This window comes from Bubalus bubalis, chromosome 17 (genome assembly GCF_019923935.1).
Source record: "Bubalus bubalis isolate 160015118507 breed Murrah chromosome 17, NDDB_SH_1, whole genome shotgun sequence".
In the NCBI taxonomy this organism is placed as follows: Eukaryota; Metazoa; Chordata; class Mammalia; order Artiodactyla; family Bovidae; genus Bubalus; species Bubalus bubalis.
In genome coordinates this window covers 14,994,350-15,015,130 of record NC_059173.1, presented here as the reverse complement: position 1 = coordinate 15,015,130, position 20,781 = coordinate 14,994,350, and the positions used below count along the sequence as shown (strand labels likewise).

General features: G+C 49.2%; 1 protein-coding gene across 1 annotated transcript; it reads left to right on the top strand.

Moving 5' to 3' along the window:
• The first annotated feature begins 254 nt into the window (after positions 1-254).
• On the top strand, positions 255-19,683 carry LOC102403367 (kinase suppressor of Ras 2). The gene is made up of 7 exons (XM_045163162.1): positions 255-343; positions 1,430-1,526; positions 2,480-2,613; positions 6,914-7,045; positions 12,341-12,470; positions 13,340-13,473; positions 16,357-19,683. Exons 1-7 carry the CDS (start codon positions 255-257, stop codon positions 16,361-16,363), a joined length of 723 nt encoding a protein of 240 aa, XP_045019097.1. The 3' UTR covers positions 16,364-19,683.
• The last annotated feature ends 1,098 nt before the right edge of the window (positions 19,684-20,781 follow it).

The following is a 20,781-nucleotide window of genomic DNA, read 5'->3' as shown; positions in this document are numbered from 1 at the left end:
TTTTACAGATAAAGAAACTGAGGCTCAGAGAGGTTAACTCTCCTGCTCAGGGTCACAGCCACTGACAGACATACCACGGTTCCAACCCAATCTGACACGAGGCCCCTGTTCTCATTGGTGGACACCAATGAGAGAGATCTTTCTCTTATTCAGTCCTCGTACTAACTTTGTGGCTAGGTCTCCTTAGTTCCTTCGATAGATGAGGAACCTGAGGCCCAGAGAGGTTAGGTAGCCCACTGAAAGACACAAGACACATGGTAGGTGAAGAGCAGAGCCCTTCTGACACCAAAGTTCTGGCTATAACCACAGGATCTCAGCTGATTCTATCCCACAGCAGGGCTTGGTAACTACTAAAGGAATGAACACAAAGCCAAGAACATTTTAGCAGTCAAGTCACAGATTAAAAGAAAAAGTCATGCCATCATTTTGACACAGAAAATGAACGTTCCTAGTCCCCTTCCTTCTTCTTCCAGCCAGTAGTGGATGCAGTGAGCGAGACGTGGTCCTAGGGGCTGGGGATGCCATGGGGAATCTAGAACTCATTCATTCTCTCATTCATTTGGTGACTGTTCATCGGGTGCGTGGTCTGTGTGCACCAGGAATCGTGCTCATTGCAGAGGAAACGGATGGATAAACATGCTGGCGATTAAATGAGGTGTTACTGTCACTGTATAATGTCCTTTTTCATCTTGTCATTCATCTTGAACCGCTGGTCCTCAAAATGAACTCATTGAGGCTGAAAATAGTTTGAAAATCCTCTGTCCAGACAGGCATCTGGGTTGGGGGAGTGTTACTGGTGTTTACACACCCCTGTCCAAAGGCTTGAATACATCATTCACTTAGTACACATCAGCGATGGCTTTGCTGGTCTTTCGTCCCCACACACCAGTGGCTCCTGGCAAGTGATGGCAACTGGGATGAGGGGCCAGCAGAGTGCCGTCTGAGTGCTGCCTGTGGACTGCCACACACAAGTTATCGGTTTCGAGCAGATTTTCACCTGTGAGAGCCTGGGTTAGACAGTACGTGGCATTCCTGCTTTTGGGCTAGGCTAGACTCTGAAGGTATCCTTGGATGCCGAGGCGGGCAGGGGGAAGCTGGTGAAGATCCTGAAGAACCCCAAAGGACTTGCTCCCAGACCTGCATCCCAGAACCAGAATCAAGGTCCAGTAGCTGGCTTAATATCTCAGGGGCATAATAGTGGTGTGTCCACACACGCCCCACTCTCTATGCGTCACTTTTTGTGTGTGTGCCGCACAGCTTGCAAGATCTTTGTTCCCCAACCAGGGATCAAACCTGGGCCCTGGCAGTGAAAGCACCAAGTCCTAACCCCTGGACCACTTGAGAATTCCCTCTGTGTGTCGCTTTTAATAGCTGTTGTGGATGGCCCTTAACAACTGCCAACCATTAATTTTGTTCTTTTGCTTTCCAGCCTCTGTAAGGGCCGAACACTCTACTCTGTGGTGAGAGACGCCAAGATCGTCTTGGATGTCAACAAAACGAGACAGATTGCCCAAGAAATTGTGAAGGTACCGTAGGGTCTGGGGCCTCCTCCCTGAACCTCAGAAAGACCTGGCCCCATCCCAAGACTCATGGTCTAGCTTCACACCAACAGTTTGGGCTTAAAAGAAATTAAACTTCACCTGAATGATACCAGGTGTCATGTGTGTGTAACAATTGCTAAAACAACCATTAGAGACGGTCAACCAATGTTTGGTTTCCTTCTGGTGTCCCGTCATCAGGATAATTGGGTGTGTGCAGGGACCGAGGGGCTCTTCTCATGACTAGAATTCCTTACCCCCTGAATCCTTGAATTCCCATGAGTGTAAACCATCTCTTTCCATAGCTGCTGGGGAACTATCAAATTGTTGGGTGTTGTTTGGGATTAGAACAAACGAGAACATCCTGTGTTTTCTGGGTACCTCGTGACTCCGTTGTATTCAGGGTTTTATACTCCATTGGATGTGTTAGGACTGAACTTCAAAAAAGAAATAAAACTGTGACTGCTCATTAAGGCAAAAATAGAAATCTAGATATTTCACCCTTGAGCCTGACCTCCCAAAAGCCTTTCTCCATGTTCTTGATTATTGCCTCATGATACGTCTCTTGAGGAACACAAGTGAATTTCTGCAGTGGTGTGGAATAAGATCTAAGGGGTTCCTTTCTCTTGGGGGCCCTCTTTTCAGATTTGGCCCTGCCCCTTTCCCTCGGGGGAGATTTTCCCTTGCTTCTTTTTCAGGAAGCAGAAGCACTTAGATAGAGATGGTTTTGCTATGATCTGAGGCTGGTGGCAGATTTCTGCCTTGGGGACCCTGCCTGTTCCCACTTGCCATGCCTTCTCCACCCTACTTGCAAGCCTGGGTGTTTGGACCCCAGGTCTGCAGCTGTTCAGCATGCGTGGTCTCAGTGGAAAGGCAGGGCGTGTGAACTGTGAGCCCAGGCCAGGCTACAGTAAGCACAGAGGTGTCCTTGTCTCCTGCAGGGCATGGGCTATCTCCACGCCAAGGGGATCCTGCATAAGGACCTCAAGTCCAAGAATGTCTTCTACGACAACGGCAAAGTGGTGATCACAGACTTCGGGCTCTTCAGCATTTCCGGGGTGCTGCAGGCTGGCAGGTGAGCGCTGGTTGGAAGGGCCCCAAGGGGTTCTCGAGAGGTGATGGTCAGGGGATGGGAAGTCACCCAAATGGCCTTAGTGACCTAGACATGATGCTGGACCTGAGATCGTTTAACCGAGGGGCAAGGCTGCTATGCCTCTGGTGCAACGCTGGTGCCCAGGTCAGGCTCTGAGTCCCATGGGGCCTGTCCTGGAAGTGGTGCCTTTGAATGGGCACAGAGCTTCCTTCAGTCCATGCCCTTGCCCTTGAATTTCACCCGAGGACTCTCTCCTTCCTCCAAGCACGCACATGGAAGTTGGACTCACCCAAGCACCCGTGCTCAGTTTTCATATGAATTCCTTCATTTCAGTGCAGCTGGAATGTAGTTGAGAGCAAGAGATTTAAAGTCAGACCCACCCAGGGCCTAATGTGGCTTGGCCACTCATTAACTGTGCCTTCACGTTCCTGCAAGAAAGATGATGGGTATGATGATGCCTACCTTAGGGTCTTTATGAGAGTAGAATAAGATAGCACACAGCGATCGTCCAGCACAGCGCCTGGAGCACATCAAGCAGTATAAACAATAGCCACTGTGGAGCTGTTCTAATTAGTATGAATTTGCATATACCTCCCCAGTATCACCCAGGAGGATCATTAACTATTGTTAAGTAATTAAAGCTCAGCCACCACTCACCCTGGAGCAGGCTGCCTTGAGCTGACCAGTGAAGAAACAGCCGGGATCCTGAATAAACAACCCATAATTCCGAAGGTCTGCCCTTTGTAACTTTTAATTTGGAGAGTTGTGCTCGCGCGTGCGAACACACATACACACACTGTAAACCCAGTGTGTTTCCTCTAATCACGCCTCTATAACAAATGGTGTGCCTCTCCAGAAAGATAGCTTTGCACCCACCCCTCCAGGCTTTTCTATTTGTACTCCTGTTTTAGCCGATTTGGGGAATCTCTGATCTCTTTGACATATGCCCCAGGAGCCCCAATACTCCTCCCAGCACAGTGAATTTTCTTCATGCTCTATAATACTTTGAATCTCGGTCAGACCATCTGAAATTTGGCAAAACCTAATCTTGTTGTTCTTTGCGATGCAGTAACAATCAGAAGCTTAAGGGTTTGTTCTCAGATATTACTTCACCCAAAGAGATTCATCTTCCAAAATGATCTATAGTCCCTAAGATAAGAAAATAAGGAGACAGGAAATTAATAGATAGATGGAGAGGGTCATCAAGGCAGAACCTAAGAAGCCAGGTACTCACTGAGGTTCCAGTTTCCTGATTGGGGAATAGCTGTTTCCATCACCCCAAGGCCAAGGGCAGAGAAAGCAGTTGGTAATGTCATTATGAACCTAAGTACTTTGTGTCAAGACATGAAGAGGCTTAGCAGGTGTCTTTTTAAACCTAGTTCAAGGCTCTTTTAAAAAAAAATCAGATTCTTCCCTCCTGGTGGCAGGTCCACACTCATCCTCCTGGCCAGTGGCTTTTCCCCCAAGTTGGGGAAAGCGGAGCAGGGCCTCTGCTTTTTTTCCCATTAGAGTCACGGTTTTCTGAAGCCATAGACTGAAGAAAGAGCACAGGGAAATGGAATGACCTTCAGCTGATTCATGGAGGCCCCATGTCAACCAGGAAGAGAAGTCAAATCAAGGGCAAGATGGCTTCTGGCCTTGTCCCCCAGATAGCACCCCGCCCAAACCATGCCCCAGTCTGGTTGTCAATGCAAACCCAGTTAGTATCACAGGAGGCCAGGGAACCCTCAGTAACACCTCCCCACCAGAGACCCACATCACCTGGCTACCCAGGAGGAGCCATCAGTGACTTCCTGTGCTTTTTTTTCTGTTGCTGGGGAAATAGGGCTCAATTCAGAACTTTGCTCCCAAATGGTGCCATGGAATTCTTGTAGGATTGTGGTTAGGAGTCTAGTCGCTGGAGTTTTAAAGACTAGCAATCAAACAGATCTTAGTTCTTTCACTTTTTATCTCCATGGCTTTGCGAGGGTCACTTAAGCTTTCTGGGCTTCCCAGGTGGTTCAGTGGTAAAGAATCTGCCTGCCAGTACCAGAGACACGGCTTTGATCCCTGGATGGGGAAGATCCCCTGGAGAAGGAAATGGCAACCCACTCCAGTATTCTTGTCTGGGGAATCCCATGGGCAAACTTGCCTGGAGGGCTACAGTCTATGGAGTCACCAAGAGTCGGATACAATTTAGCAGCTGAGCACACGCACACACTTAAACATTTCTGAGGCAATTTCCTCACCCATAGAACAGCGGTGATCCCCAGTTGATTGTGGGCGCCTGAGAATGAAATGGGCTGGAACTCCTGGTATACAGTAGGCACTCAGCAGGAGCTACTTGCCTTCCTGCCCTTCCCTCACTTAGACCTTGGGGCATCCACAGCGCTCCGTGCCCAGAAAGGAGAGGTCAGCAGGGCCTGGGGCAAGGGTAAGTCACAGTAACAGTGAGCACATTCTGGACATCCAGACAGACGCCAGGGCTTCCCTGAGCCCATCCCAGCATTGCCTTGTCTACAGCTGTTCTGCCATCATCCAGAAAAGGTGTCATTTAAGATGCCAGTGCTATCATGCCAGCTGCCTATAGTGATACCCATAATGAAGACAGTTTGGGTTGGTCACTGATAGGCCCATCACCAGGGGAACAGGACACCCAGGGTGTCTGTGCCAGGCCTGGGTCCCAGCCCCCTGCCAGGCATGTGCCTACATCCACCCCAGGATGATGGTTATCGAGTGACCCAGCCTTACAGTTCCAAAGCTCCACTGCCCCAGCAAGTCAAGAGGAGGCAGAAGGGGCTGTTGAGTAAGATGGGAACTGGCAGGTTTGTCCTTCTGGCAGCAGCATCCCACCTCACACAGCCTGGTCATGCCAGGAGAAGGGCTGCTGGCCCAGGACACGACCCCTCTCTCTTGGATGACATTCTTACTTTGGACTCTAACCTCCATTCCGTTTCTGAGTCCTCAAGGCGCAAAAACATCCACAGGGAATAATGATGTCCAGGAATCGTATAGCCCTGGCAGCTGACCCAACCCTTCTCCTTTTCATTCTTGTACCAGTCATCTGGAGTCCAAGTTCATGTGTTCATTTCACAGATGGAAAAGTGGAGACTCAGGTCTGTTCAAGGACACACAGCTAGTAAGCAACAGATGGGTCCTTAAACCCCCACAGGTGTCCCCGATTCTAGAAGCAAGAACTCATTGGACCCTGCAAACTCATGGTTGGTTTGTTTGTTTAATGAATGGATTTGAGTCCAATTTTCTAGCAGAGGATGTGTTCTATCAGGTCAACCCATCTATACACATGTTCCCAACTGAGGTCCAAGGAGAGGCTGCCATGCAGTCTTGCTTCGGCTCTCACTTGGAGATGACCAGGGCATGGACACAGGAGTAGGTGGTGCGGTGCAGGGCAAGAAGCTCCAACTCTCGGGCCAGTTGGATGGCTTTTGCAATTCTGCCTTCCTGGTAGAAGGGCAGCCTCAGAGCAAGTCACTTAATACTTCTGAGCCCCATTTTCTCTTGTGCAAAATAAACTAGACTAGGATGAGTGAGTTGTTTTTAGGATTTAAGATTAATGTACACGAGACACATGCATGCAAGTGTATATATTGTATATCTCCTCCAGGAGTATTAACTCAGTCAGTTCAGTCTCTTAGTCGTGTCCAACTCTTTGTGACCCCATGGACTGCAGCACGCCAGGCTTCCCTGTCAATCACCAACTCCTGGAGCTTGCTCAAATTCATGTCCATTGAGTCGGTGATGCCATCCAACCATCTCATCATGTCGCCCCCTTCTCCTCCTGCCTTCAGTCTTTCCAAGCATCATGGTCTTTTCTAGTGAGTCAGCTCTTTGCATCAGGTGGCCAAAGTACTGGAGCTTCAGCTTCAGCATCAGTCCTTTCAATGAATATTCTGGACTGATTTTCTTTAGGATTGACTGGTTTGCTCTCAGTATTCACTACTAATCCAGTGTTTACTGAGGCTCCATATGGAACATAAGTGCCATGAATAACAAGGACCAGCTCTATTTGTTCGATGAAGATGGAGGAGGGGGCGCCTCAGTGGCAAAGGAACAGGATGACGGTTTGGGTGTTGAACATCTCTCTCCAGACCATCCTGTCTTGTATCTCCCACTGGGTCTTGGCCTCAAGTACAAGGTCAGGCAGTGCCTGATGGGGAGCACAGGGCAGGGGAGAAACAGAAGGAAGCCAGCAGAGATGGGTCCAGGGACTTGCAGTCAGTGATGGAAGACCAGTCCTCTCTGGGCTGTGAAACAGGGCTCACTCTGTGCTTCACTTCTCCAGGCGTGATGACAAGCTGCGTATCCAGAACGGCTGGCTGTGCCACTTGGCCCCAGAGATCATCCGCCAGCTGTCTCCTGACACAGAGGAGGACAAGCTCCCCTTCTCCAAACACTCAGACGTCTTTGCACTCGGGTAGGTGGCCCAACCCAGGCTCTTCAGAGCCCCAGCCTGGGCAGAGGGGCACTTCCCTTTTGAAAGGGACAAGGCGTCTGTCTGAAGATTTCTGGGTGAAATTATGGGGGGAGGGGTCTGAGTGGGCTGTAGTAGAGAGACTATGGCAAACCTCCATGCCTGGTTTCTAACTGATGATATAAACACGGCAAATTGCCTGACTCATTCATTCATTCATGCAATAGCTTTGTACTGGGTGCTTAGTATTAATGAATTGTCAAAAACTTAGTGGCTTAAAAAGACATTTATGATCTCAAGTTTCTATAGCCAGGAGTTTGGGGGCGGTTCTGAGCTGGCTCAGCATCTCACATGAGGTCACAGTCAAGATGTTGACCAGGGCTGCAGTCTCATCTGATGGTTTGACAGCTGAGGATCTGTTACCAAGGTGACCACTCACATGGCTGTTGGCAGGAGGCCTCAGGTCCTCATCACACAGGCCTTTCCACAGGCTCGGTGGCAAGAAGCTGCACTGCCTTTATGACCTGGTCACAGAAATTATATATAGTCACTTCTACCATACTCTGTTAGAACCAAGTCAGTAAATCAAGGTGAGGAGAATTAAGCTCTACTTTTTTTTTTATAAAAAGGAGTATCAATTTGTAGATGTTTTAAAACCACCATAGGTTCCCTATTCTCTCTTGTCTAATGGAAGACAGACAAGGAAACAGTTGTTTTTACAAAATTCCATGATAAATGCTATGCTGAGGATAAGCACAGGACTGTGGGAAGAAAGGAGGAACTAAATCCAGTCTGGGAGATCAGAGAGGGCTTCCTGGAGGAGGGGACTCCTGAGCCTGTGTTAAAAGATTGAGTATAAGTGGTCCAGGTGAGGGCAAGGTAACGTGTTCCAGTGGAAAGGAACACGGGTGACGAGGAACAAATTGCCCACCATGGAGGAACACACTGGAGAGCAGGGCAGGGGTGGAAAGAGAGCCAATGTATGAAGAATCAGGGGGAGAAAATGAGACTAAGGTGGTGAGATGAAATCCTAGAGCGGAAAGAAGGCACGCTGCAGGGACTTAGAGGCTGAGTTAAGCAGTTTCCATCTTCAGGGCACAAGGGAGCCACTGATGGTCATTAAGCAGGAGAATGACATAATCACATGTTGAGTTTTAGAATAATCTCTACTGTGTCAAAAAAACAGAAAGGAGGAGGACAAATGGGGCCAGGTGACCAGTGCAGGGGGAGACCCTGAAATTCTGCACCGAATCAGTGCCAGGGGAATGAAAGCTGGGATTGGACATAAGAAGCAGGATTTGGGGAGTGGAAGTGATAGGGCTTGACTGTTGGTTTAAATGTGGGTGGTGCCAATATCTTCCTGAAACAGCTGGGTGGAGAGTAGTGTCCTTTGCCAAAGTAGAGACCCTGCCTGGGGGGGTGGGGGGTGGGGGTGGGTTGTACCAGGAAGGCAAAGAGAGCAGATCTGGACACAGTGAGTTTGAGCCACCTTAGAGTCAGCCCATGGAAGCGACCAGAAAGCAGCTGAATCTACACATTTGAAGTCTGGAGACAAGAGCGTAGGACTCATCAGCAAAGACAGAGTAACTGCAGCCATGGGAGAAAATGAGTTGTCTTTGAAAGTACAGAGGAGGGAGAGAGGCTCCAGGGCACTGTCCTAAGATGCAGATCCCGGCATTCTGAAAAGATTCACCAGGAGCCTCATCTTACCTTGACCGTGGGGGGCGGTTGCAAGGCCTGGCAGAGATGACGCGGGGGAAGCTGTTTGGGAAAGCTGGAGGCTCACAGATGTGTGAAGTTAGATTTTAGCACCACCAGGAGCTGGTACAGAGACCGTCTTCCACAGAGAAGTACCCCCACTGCATCCTCTCCATAAATCGGGTTGGGGGCGGCATTGGCTGGCACATCAGGAGCCTCGCCATCTGTCACTTGGACCCCTTTAGAGGCTGTCACTTGTTCCAGCTAGTTTATGCCCAGATCTTTATCTAGTTAAATATTGTTATCTGAAACCAAATTGCAGTAATTAAGTTGGTATATTTTAGTATCAATTTAGCAAAAGAAAAAAAAAGAATGTAATTAACAAAATGTACCAAAGTAAGTAATTGGTTTTCCACTGGAGTTTTAATCTTGAGCAATTTTTTTCCCCCTTAAAGCAAGTTTCTCTTGAAAGTTAGGTTTGAAAGGAAGTTTTAATGAGACCTTTATTCCTGACACTGCTGAATTCCAAGGGACCTGGTGCTCTTGGTTTCCTGCCAATTAGGTGCATCTTGTTGCTTGGGAACCTCATGCTGGGGCTTGACTTGGAACAAAAATGGATTTTTAAAAGTGTGTTGAGCACCGTGTTAAGCTTGTCATGGGCACTGTCTCAGGGCATCTTCAGAAGTACAGCTTTGAAGCAGGTACCATCGTTCCCAATTGACAGATGAGGAAACTGAGGTTCCAAGTGGCTCAGTGACTTGCCTTACAGTAATTAACCATGGAGCTGGGAATCAAACTTGGGTCATCCTGACTCCACACTTGGAGCTTTTAACCACAGAGCCCCAGTGGGCTTGAGAGTCATTTCACCACTCAAAGCCCTACTACCCTCAGCCACAAATCAAAGTTAATAAAGCCACTGTGATATTCTAAGGACTGAATGAGAAAACATCTGTAAGGGACCCGGCACAGGGCCAGGCTTCCCATAGTCCCCCACCCCAGTTGGCATGAGCAGTGCCTACACTCTGTGCCTCTGTCACCAGGCCCCAACCATCGACTATAGGGTCGCCCTCCCAAGTACTGCACTGCCCCCGTTACAAAGGACTCGCAAATAGGACCGTGTGTAGGTTTCCCAGTAGAGCAGGATGGCCAGTGCTGTGATTGTGGCCAGATGGTCTCGACTCTGGCTATGACCTCTCACACGCTGTGTGACCCTGGGTAAGATACATAACCCTCCTGAGCCTCAGTTTCCCCAGCTGTGAAATGGGGCTGGTAATAGCACTTCTTATTTTCAAATGTAGGTTTTTACCCTTTTTCTAGTATGATGAGGCCAGTAGATCAGGAAACAACTTACCATTGGATAGGGGACACATTGTCCCATGCAGGGGCTCATGGGGAGGCACCAGGGTCAATCAAGAGGCAGAAGGAACAGGAAGAGAATATAGGCAAGAGCCATTATTGTGGTTTTCCCAGGAAGGAATGGATGAGGCAGGGTAAGCAGATTTAAGATTGGCTGGTTTGACTAACTTCAGTGGGCACAGGGTCTGAGAGCTGTCTTAAGTAAGACAGGGGGATACCAGACCTGAACGTGAGAGCCTGATAGAGGAGATGGGGGACAGAGCTTTGGATTGGTTAGTTTGCATATGAAAATCACCACTTACAGATCAGCCCTTTACTGTCTCTAGAAATTGGCTGGCCCTGAGAGGGGCAAACCCTCCAGGGTCAGCAAGACTCCAGATATCAAAGCATCAGAATAAAAAGGCTTGCTTAATATGCCTCCTCCATAATCATAATAAATACAAAGGGCTTAGATTAGTGTCCAGCACAGAGTGAAAACTCAGTAAGTGTTATTGTTTATGATGATGATGACTAGACCCATCCAGCACCTTAAGTTGAGAACTTCCTGGCATCTGACTCAACAGCCCAGCACCTGAGCATCACCACCCCTGCCTGCCCCAGATGGATGAGGTTACCAGGGGAGGGAGTATGCTGAGAGGCAGGCCCCTGGAAATAGCTGGTTTGATACAGTCCTCTATTAGCTCAGTTAGTAAAGAATCTGCCTGCAATGCTGAAGACCCCAATTCGATTCCTGGGTCAGGAAGATGCCTTGGAGAAGGAAAAGGCTACCCACTCCAGTATTCTGGCCTGGAGAATTCCATGAACTGTATAGCCCATAGGGTTGCAAAGAGTCGGACACGACTTTCACTTTTCATCCTTAAAAAGGATGACCAAGTGCTCCGTATTCTTTAAAGCAAATTTACATAAATTACCTTAGGTTAGAGGAAAGATCATTCCCTAGCATTGTTGCAGATATTTCCTGAGTTGGGGAATCTTCTCAGTGAGTTGAGACCTATCCCCACGGTCCAACTCAGTGATAGCCCAGCATCCTCTGATACCCCTATGGCATCTGCCATGGTCCTCAGTGCTGCCCACACCTCTCCCAGCATCCCTTCAGCATCAGCCCATCTCCCCATCCATCCCATATGTGCTGCTCACAAGCAGTGGTTTCTTCAGTCACTACCATATCATGATGTATGAAACAGAGATGATAACATAGTTGATCCCTCTAGAATAATCCCAGCCTTGAGTTGTTCTGACATTCAGCCTCCCAGATAAACATTATTCCACTGCAGTTTTATCATCATTCTCATTTGGCAGGTAAGGAAACCTGGATTCAGAAGGGAAGCAACCCACCCAGTGACATACTCCTAGCGTAGCATAGAATAGAATCAGGACTTGAACCCTTCAAGGCAGTCTGACCTTCAGATCTTTATTTTTGTTTTCCATTATTTCACAGGAAAGTTCCTTCTTAGAAAACACAAATATAATAGAAAAAAATATGTCCTTTCTATCACTGAGAAAAGACAGTTTGCTAATATTTTTTTGTGTTGTTATTAATTCTCTTTATATCCATATACATATGGGTATACATATATCAATCGTGTGTTATTATTATACATTATTATATATATATAATATGTAAAAAATGGTTTTTAAAAGTGTAACATATCTAATATACAGTTTGTGTCCTGCTTTTTTTCAGTTAATAATATATTGAAATTAAATTATATGTTAAATTAATATATTTAGCATTTTTATGTCAGCAAAATTTCTTTGAAATTTCTAATAATAATAAAGTATTCCATTTCATTTTAATGATTTACCGTCATCCCTATAACCAATTCTTGTTGAGCAGTTTTGTTATTGCTGCTTTTTTTCAGTGTCCTATATAATGGTGTACAGAAGATCCTTATAAATGAATTTTTGTTTATATCCCTCATTTTCCCCTTAGAATAGTTTTCTAAAATTACAAACATGGGGCCGGAGATCCTAGCCACATTATATTAAACTGTTTTGTTTCTAGCTTTTGATTCATTTTAATTCAGGCACCAGAGAAGATATCCCGGGATATGCATGACTTCTAAGACATCATGAAAGCTTAAAGTACGTCTTAGGTAGCAAAACGGCTGCCCTGTGTGGCAGAAACTCAGGGGCCAGTGTGATTAGCCCGCAGGCTGACTGGGTGGGTGGGTGTTAATGAGGGGACACAGAGTTGCAGGTGGCATATCACCCCAGCATCCCCTTAACAATGTCTGCCCACAGGACCATCTGGTATGAACTCCATGCCAGGGAGTGGCCTTTCAAGACCCAGCCAGCAGAGGCAATAATCTGGCAAATGGGCACAGGCATGAAACCCAACCTCAGCCAGATCGGCATGGGAAAAGAAATCTCGGTAAGTCCCAGGATGGTGCCAGGTCCGGGAGACGAAGGGAGAAGCAGACACAGTTCTAGGCACTCCTTTCCCCATACATTAAGGTTGCAAATGCTTCCCGGGAGGGCGATGAAAACGCCTGCCCACAGCCGTGTCAGGTAATGATTTGGAGCTTCAAAGTCAAAGCCTTCAAACTATGCCTGCAATTCAGGTTCCTACCATCAGGGTGCAGTACACTTGGGCATCATCCAACTCAGAACAAGACACACAAAAACACAGAAGCCCGAATGTAAATTAATAATCAACCTCCAAAACACATCAGGAAGAATCCTCTGTGGATCAGAAAATAGATGAATCAGGGAACGTGTAATTATCTGTATGTTTTTAGAACATAAAAAACATGTATGTTTTTTAAGGATTACCTGTCTCTAGATTTCCTTTCTCAGGTGAGGCGATCACTGGTAGAGTAATTTTCCCCTCAGACTCTCAGAGGCACTTATAGTATTAGATGTGGATAGAAGCCTCAGGATCTTCCTCCTCCCTTTTGAGAAAACTGTCAAGAGACTCCTTGGGGAGCACTATTAATTTCAGTGTATCCCATATCTTCTATAATAGGATTTACCTAGTTTGCTATATAGGCTCAAAAAGTGGATAAGTAAAATGATGGATGATACATGGATAAATAATGCATGGCTGGATGATAGATGAAGTGTAAGTACATGAATTGAGATGGATAAATGGATAAATGCACAGTAGGTGAATGGATGGATGGATGGATGGATGATAGTGGAATCTGAAAGTGGAACAAATGGGTAGACAGATCCAATGAGATGCCAAGGAGTAGTCAGCAGTTACTATTTACATTAAATTGCCATGTCGGTTCCTTTTAGGACATTCTTCTCTTCTGCTGGGCGTTTGAACAAGAAGAGAGACCTACCTTCACCAAGCTCATGGACATGCTGGAGAAACTGCCAAAGCGAAACCGCCGCCTGTCTCACCCTGGACATTTCTGGAAGTCTGCAGAGTAAGTGTTCCTTCCCCCTTAGCATCTCTTCCCACTGCCCTCTCTCCCGTGGCTTTTGTCACCTTTTTGCTCCCACTCCAAACTCCTCTGCCAACTATCTCTTTTCCATGTACCCACCTCCCTCCCCTACACAACACCCTGCTCCATTGCATTTCTGTTCAAGGGAGTCTCCTCTGGAATCTGGGTCCTAGAGGTGTCCACACAGGGCACAGATCCCAGTGACTACCATGGCTATCTCATTGCCCATCTCTTCCTGATGAAGGTTGACACCCCGGTGAGTCTGAGCATCACATGATGAAGTGGTACCCTGAACCCACCAAGCCCTACATGTCAGCTATTCATCAAAGTACAAAAGTCCTGGGGAGTACCTATTTCATGGATGATAAACGTGTATGAGTTGTCTCTGCCCTGTTCCTATACTGATGGCAGGCATGACTAATCTCTCGCCGCACATTTGCCACCACTCAGTGATACTCATCAGCAGTTACTTAGAATCAGCGCATTGGTGCCTTTCCTGGCCATTCCAGATTTGGTCTAACTCCTTTTACACATGGAGATACTGTGGCCCACAGAGACATTCAGCTCACCCACATCTGCATGGGGTGTTGGTGATAGAACTGGGGACACAGGTCAGGCTCCAGTTCTATAATTTAGAATTTGCTCTCCCCACAACTTCAGCCCCTATAGATTCCTCAATCACACTCATCTGGCTTTGAGATGGTTACTCCGGTGGTGTGGTCCTTCCAAAAGCTACCTGGGTCGGCAGTGGATTGGGGAAGCACTTGGCTAAAGTAGGCCCAGAATCTGGGCCCTGTCTAGGGCTTTGTAATCTGCAGAAGGGACCAACCAAGAGGTCTCAGTTGCAGCCAACATGTTCCAAGGAGGTCAGCAGCTAACTCAAAACTTGCCCCTGGGATCTTGGGTGGGCCCTTCCACAGCTCAGATGCCAGAGGAGCTGGCATTTCTAGAATCCTCGCACATGGCAAGTTGAAGGCAAGACTGGGGCAAGCCGGTGTACCAGAGCAATGCATCTCAAAATTTAATACGCATTCATATTACCCAGGGGCTTTGTTAAAATGCAAATTTTCATTCTGTTAGGTCTGGGGTAGGGCCCGAGATCTTGCATTTCCAACAAACTCCAAGGTGATGCTGATGCTGCTGGTCCATAGACCACACCCCACTTCCGGCCTGTGTTGTCCAATAACATCCACACACCCTATGGGGCTATTGAACAGTCTAAATGGGGTGAATCTAGATTGAAATGTGCTGAGTGTAAAATCTACACAAAATTTCAAAGACTTAGGAGAAAAAATCAACAACAGTTAATCCCTTCCCTCCCTAACCCCTAATCTTTCATCTGTGTTCTGTCTCTATGAATGTGCCTGTTCTAGATACTCCGTTTAGCCAATGCAAATAAAAGGGCAAATATTTATTTGCCCTTTTGTGTTTGGCTTCTTTTACTCTGCATGTTTTCATGTTTTATCCACATTTAGCACAGCGGTCCCCACCCTTTTGGCACCAGGGACTGGCTTCGTGGGGAGACAGTGTTTTCCACAGACCATGGAGGATGGAGGATGGTTTGGGGATGATTCTCATAAGTTGTGTGCAACCTAGATCCCTCGCATGCCCAGTTCACAAAAGGGTCCGTGCTCCTATGAGAATCTAATGCTGCCGCTGATCTGATAGGAGGCGGAGCTCAGGCAGTAATGCAAGCAAGAGGGAGCAGCTGAATACAGAGGAGCTTCACTTGCTCGCCTGCCACTCACCTCCTGCTGTGTGGCATGGTTCCTAACAGGCCACGGACCAGTACCAGTCTGTGACCCAGGGGTTGGGGACCTCTGTTGTAGCATATATTAGACCGTCATTCTTTTCATGGCTGAGTGATATTCCATTGTGCATATATACCACAGTTTTTTGTCCATTAATCTGTTGCTGGACACTTGGTTCGTATGTGCTTTGGGCCTATTGTGAATGGCATCACTGTGAACTTTGGTGTGTGAGCATTTGTTCAAGTCCCTGCTTCCAGTTCTTTTTTCATCACCTCGACCACCAGCACCATCTCCATCATCTAGGGATCATTTATTAAGCACATATGTGTGAAAGGTGCTGTGTCAAGCATTCTATCTGCGTCATCTCGCTGAATCCTCAGAACCCCCACGCCTTCACCAAGAGGTAATCTGGTAACCCCAGAGGAGTGTCCGAGAGGTTAAGTGCCTATCCCAGGTCACACAGCAAGTAAGGAGCAGAGCAAGTATTGGAACCCAGCTTGGTCTGGACCTTGATCCCTCCACTTCACTGCTTTCTAGGCAAAGACTGCCTGTGTACTTTCTGGGTCTCTTTCTAAAACCATCCAGGGAGAGTGGACATAAATTGTGCCCCCAACAGCCCAGATCTTGGCTCAGCAGCAGTCAGCAGAGCCTCCACTCAGAGCTGGGGTCTGTGATGTGGCTCTGGTCTCCCCTCCTCCTCCTGCATCTCCATCCCCCACCGAGCATTCTCAGCAGCTCCACATGGCCTCAACCCAGCCACACCTGGGTGACCATCCCTAGTCCAGAGGCCACTTGCTGCAGTGAGGAGAGCCTGCTACTTGCTGGCTGTGCACCCTTGGGCAAAACACCTAACCTCTCTGAGCCTCAGTTTTCGCATCTGTAAAAGGGGTGCAATGTGCCTTTCTTGCGGACCATCCTCAGGTTTAAGTGAGATCAGGTATGTGCGGCACTCAGCCCTGAGCCCAGTGCCCAGTAGGAGCACCGCTTTTTCTTGCAGAGCATGGGATCCACTCATCTCAGACCACCTGCCCTCCAACAGGGCGCTGATTCAAAAGATGCTGTTGTCATACTCATGTGACCTCTTCCCACTCTCTCCCTTCTCTCTGCGCTCCAGGCTGTGACCGCTGAGCCAAGGGGACAGCGCTCAGCTCCCTCAGCTCCCAAGCCACCTCTCCTCCCCTGCTCTGCCCTCTGCCAGTTCAGGAGGCCAGAGGCTCACCATCAGAGGGTACCGACCCCGGCCGGCCTGGGAGTGCTGCACGACTGAGCCCGGCGGCTTCCCTGCACCCAGACTCGCGCCTTCGCTCAGGCAAGGGCAGGGACCCCCCGCCAGGACTTCACGGGACCGGCTAGGGGGACACGGAGTTGATCAGTGAGCCCTGGGGGACGGTGTAGACAAAAGAACGACGGGCTGGATGCGGAGCTGCTGGGCCATGGAGACAAGGGCAGGGGGCCCACGCGGGCAGGCTGGCAGGGCCGGTCTGTGTGTGCGTGTGTGTCTATGTGCACGATGCCGTCTGCTCTCAACTCCTCTTGACAACAGGAGTCAGGCTGCCCGGGTCCAGAGTAGGGCACCCCACCCCCAGCTGTTTTGGTATCTTCATGGGGGATTTGGGCTGCGCTCTCTGCAAAGATGGTGAGGGGGCTGCAAAGCTGAGCACCTGCTTAGTGGAGGCTACAGGGCTGAGATCTGGGTGGGGGATTCAGCTGTTCATTTGCAAACGTCTGTTCTCAGAGGCTCCACACAAGCCCGTCAGGGTTTGGGTACTTTTGCATCTCCTTCAGAAGTGCATGTCTTCTGCCCTCTGGGTCTCTCTTGGGTACGCTGCCCCCTTTCTGCCGCCTTCTCCTGTTCTGTAACAGCCTCATTCCTTTTTTCCTTGCTGCCCCCCACCACCACCGTTTGGAAAGCACAGTGGCTCCCTGGCCAGGATGACTTCAGGGGGCCTCCTTCCAGCTCACCTTTATCCATGACACCCTCTGAAGTCTGAGCCTTGGGAAACGGGGCTCTGGGAGGGATAAGTTCTAGGACATTCTTTTTCCCTCCCTCTGCTCTGGCACTCACACCAGCTAAGTTTGTCCACCACGATGACAGATACGGGTTGCTAGGTTATGTGTGTGTGTGTGACAGGTTGTATGGCACGTGCATGGCATCCTGTTTGCCAGTGATCCTCCCCCACCCCCACCGCTTTGCCCTTAAGAAGTCCTTGGGGAGGCGAGGAGGGCGGCTGTTCTTCAGGGCTTTGTGTCCTGGGCACCAGCCGGTGCCGAGCCCCAGAGTGGCTTCCCCATCCGATGTCTCTGCACACTCAGTTCCCCCACCTCCCATCTCTTGCCCCCTCCCCACCTGGACCAGCTGCTTTTTCTGACCACACTGGGGTCCAGTGTTCTACGTGGAGGTCACTGGGAGCAAGTTAGGTGCAGAGCGATAAGGAGAGCCTCTATCTTATGTTCCTTACCTTACAAGGGAATGTCTTTCGTTCCCCAAACCCTGCACCGCACTCACCTGGCATCAGGGGGAACTCTGTTCCCCAGTAGGGTACCAGCAGGACAGCTGGGCATTAGGCAGGAGGCCCGGGGTCAGCCCACAGTCCTGCCGAACTTCCTGGGCACTGCCAGGGCTTGGTTTATTCTGATCGCCACCTCATCCAGACATCTCCCTCCCAGAGAGGGGACCTCAGACGTCAAAAACCCAACCTAGGCTCAGACTCAACATCCAACCAGAGAAACAGGGATCTTTCCCACTCTGGATGGCCCCCAGACAGGTTCATGCTGTGGGGGCCAAGCCTGCTTCCAAACTGGGGAAAATGATGAGACCAGTCATGCTTCCCAAGACCCAGGCCGATGGGGAGCCCTGTGCCTCCCCAAAGGCCTTCCTGATCACCTTCCCAGCCGCCTGGGACCAGAGACTCCAGGCCCTCACATGGGGCGTTCCTGAATGTTCCTTTTCTGGGGGCATCTGTCGCTGTGGCCCTCAGGCCATCTTTTATGTGTCCTAGAGCCATTTATACATGTTTGCACAAACCCCAGCTGCTCTGATGTTGCTGCAGGCAGCTCTCGTCAGTGGCTGCCTCCCTGTCCGGGCAGGTCCCCCAGCAGATGTGCCCCAGACCTCCGCTTGAGCCTCCTGAGGGTCTTGCATCTCTTTAGCCCAATCAGACTTCTTGGGTCCCTGGACCCCAGTCTTCATCAGGGACTTCTGTGCAGGGGAAGGAAATGGGGAAGGGGAGGAGCAGTCAGGGTCAGCTGCCTAAAGCCAAAATGCTCATCAGAACCTCTGGTCTCTGTTGTTTCCTGAATTAAACTAACACGCCACCCAGAGCCTTTGGCAGGGCCCAGTGACATCTCCACAGGCTAATTTTTCCATTTGTTCACGAGCACCAGCTTGGGATTAAAGACAGGGCCTGAGAGACCAGGGAGAAGCCCCTGTGCCTTTGCAGCTCCTCTGCCTGCAGAACTGGGTCCCACATCACCTGCTCTTACCTCCTCCCTCTTTTCCCAGGTCTTCACTTGGCTCCCTCCTTCCTCCATCTCCACTGTAACCAGTCCAGCCCCTCCCTGTTACCTTCCTCTGGCTTCACCGCCCTGAATTGTTTAGAAGCCAGCTTTCACAGAAAGAACCAAACCGCTGCTTCCCCTGCTGACCTCCATCCTCATTCACTGAAGCACAGGGAGGAGGTCACGTTCATTCATCTTCTGCAAGGAAGGAAAAGGGGTGTGTGCATTTACATCATAGTTGCCAGACCCACCATTGGCTCACTCTGCAGAATCCACGCGACACAGATCGTGTGCACACGTCCCACCACAGCTGCACACAGGTGCCCAGCACCCAACTGCCAGTTACTTCTGTCTCTGCCTCACTTTCAGCAAACACTCACACACACACCGGCTTCCCAAAGGGACCAGTCTGTGGGGTGAAGATTCACTAGTGAGTCGTGACTCTGCCTTTTTTGCAGGGTGTGTGGATTTACACAATGAATTCCACCCAGCTCTTCCTGGCCACAGGTCTTTCATAAAATGGGGGCGGGGGGGAATCCCCTTGGAGGGAAACTTCCTTGACCTTATGTGGGGCCATCTCCACATGTCACCATTCCCAGAGTAGACTAAAGATCAGAGTCTGCACTTAATTGTTTTGTCCTGGTTTTCCTTTTGCTGGTCAAAGAGAAAACTCTCATCTTGCCGTGGAGCCCCCCGACTCTCTATTTCTATCTTGGATTCTTTGCCAATAGAAGCTCTGGATTTCTATCTGGAGACTAGATTCCTGTATCTGGGAAACCCTGGTCTGTCCCCTTTCCACCTCCCACTGCACACATCCTGCCCCACCCCCCATCTCCTGCTGTTTTTGTGATTGGCTAAGGAGCAGGAAAAGGCAATAGGCAATGGCACCCCACTCCAGTACTCTTGCCTGGAAAATCCCATGGGTGGAGGAGCCTGGTAGGCTGCAGTCCATGGGGTCGCTAAGAGTCGGACACGACTGAGTGACTTCACTTTCACTTTTCAATTTCCTGCATTGGAGAAGGAAATGGCAACCCACTCCAGTGTTCTTGCCTGGAGAATCCCAGGGACGGGGGAGCCTGGTGGGCTGCCGTCTATGGGGTTGCACAGAGTCGGACATGACTGAAGTGACTTAGCAGTAAGGAATAGGAAAGAAGTGATATGCACTTAGGCCCAGTCACTATGTTTAAAACTCTAGACTTACGGTAGGCAGAATAGGCTGTATCCAGCCCATCAGATGGTTTGTACAGTGTTTAACTGGAGGGGAAAAAAAAAAAACAGGTTTCATAGTATGTGAAAACCCTACGAAATTCAAATATCAGTGAGAATAAACAAAGGTGGTTGGTGCAGAGCCACACCCACTCATTTACATACAGGCCACAGTTTCATTTGTGCCACGACTACTTGTAACGGAGACAGGGTCGCCCTTCAAGCTGAAAATATTTACTGTCTTGCCCTTCACTGAAGACTTTTCCTAACCTTTGATCTAGGCGACTGTCAGAAGGAAGGAAAAACCAGCTTGCACATAGCTCCCAGCTGGGGGAACCAGGAGCTGGGATGGGAGTCACAAGGGCCAAGAACATATCCTAGCAGGGGAAGGACTTTCCAATGGCTCACTATGGGAGGTAGAAAGCTCCCCATCCTGGGAGAGGTGTGCGGACATGGAGACCACTTTGTGGGCAGGATCTGGAGGGGAATTCAGGCCCTACCTCAGGAGGGCTCCTGCTTTCGTCCAGTCTGCTCTGGCTGCCGTTGCAAAATACCATAGCCTGGGAAGCTTCAACAACAGAAACATATTGGCTCACAGTTCTGGAGGCTGGAAGTTCAAGATCAGGTGTCAGGGTTGGTTTCTTCTGAGGCCTCTCTGATTGGCTTAGAGACAGTCAGCCTCCCACTCTGTCTTTACGTGGCCTTTTCTCTGGGTGCAAACGTGCCTGACATCTGTCTCTTCTAAGGACACCAGTCACATCACACTAGCATCCTGCCCTTACAACCCAGTTTGACCTTAATTACCTCTTTAAGGACCCTCTCTCCAAACAGCCAC

What these genes read in the sequence shown, in the direction of transcription:
- LOC102403367 (XM_045163162.1), top strand. Translation starts at nt 255, where the DNA reads ATGGTAGGTGAAGAGCAGAGCCCTTCTGACACCAAAGTTCTGGCTATA. An exon ending in TTGCCCAAGAAATTGTGAAG is followed by an intron (nt 1,527 to 2,479) that starts GTACCGTAGGGT and finishes TGTCTCCTGCAG; the next exon opens with GGCATGGGCTATCTCCACGC. An exon ending in GCATGGGAAAAGAAATCTCG is followed by an intron (nt 12,471 to 13,339) that starts GTAAGTCCCAGG and finishes GGTTCCTTTTAG; the next exon opens with GACATTCTTCTCTTCTGCTG.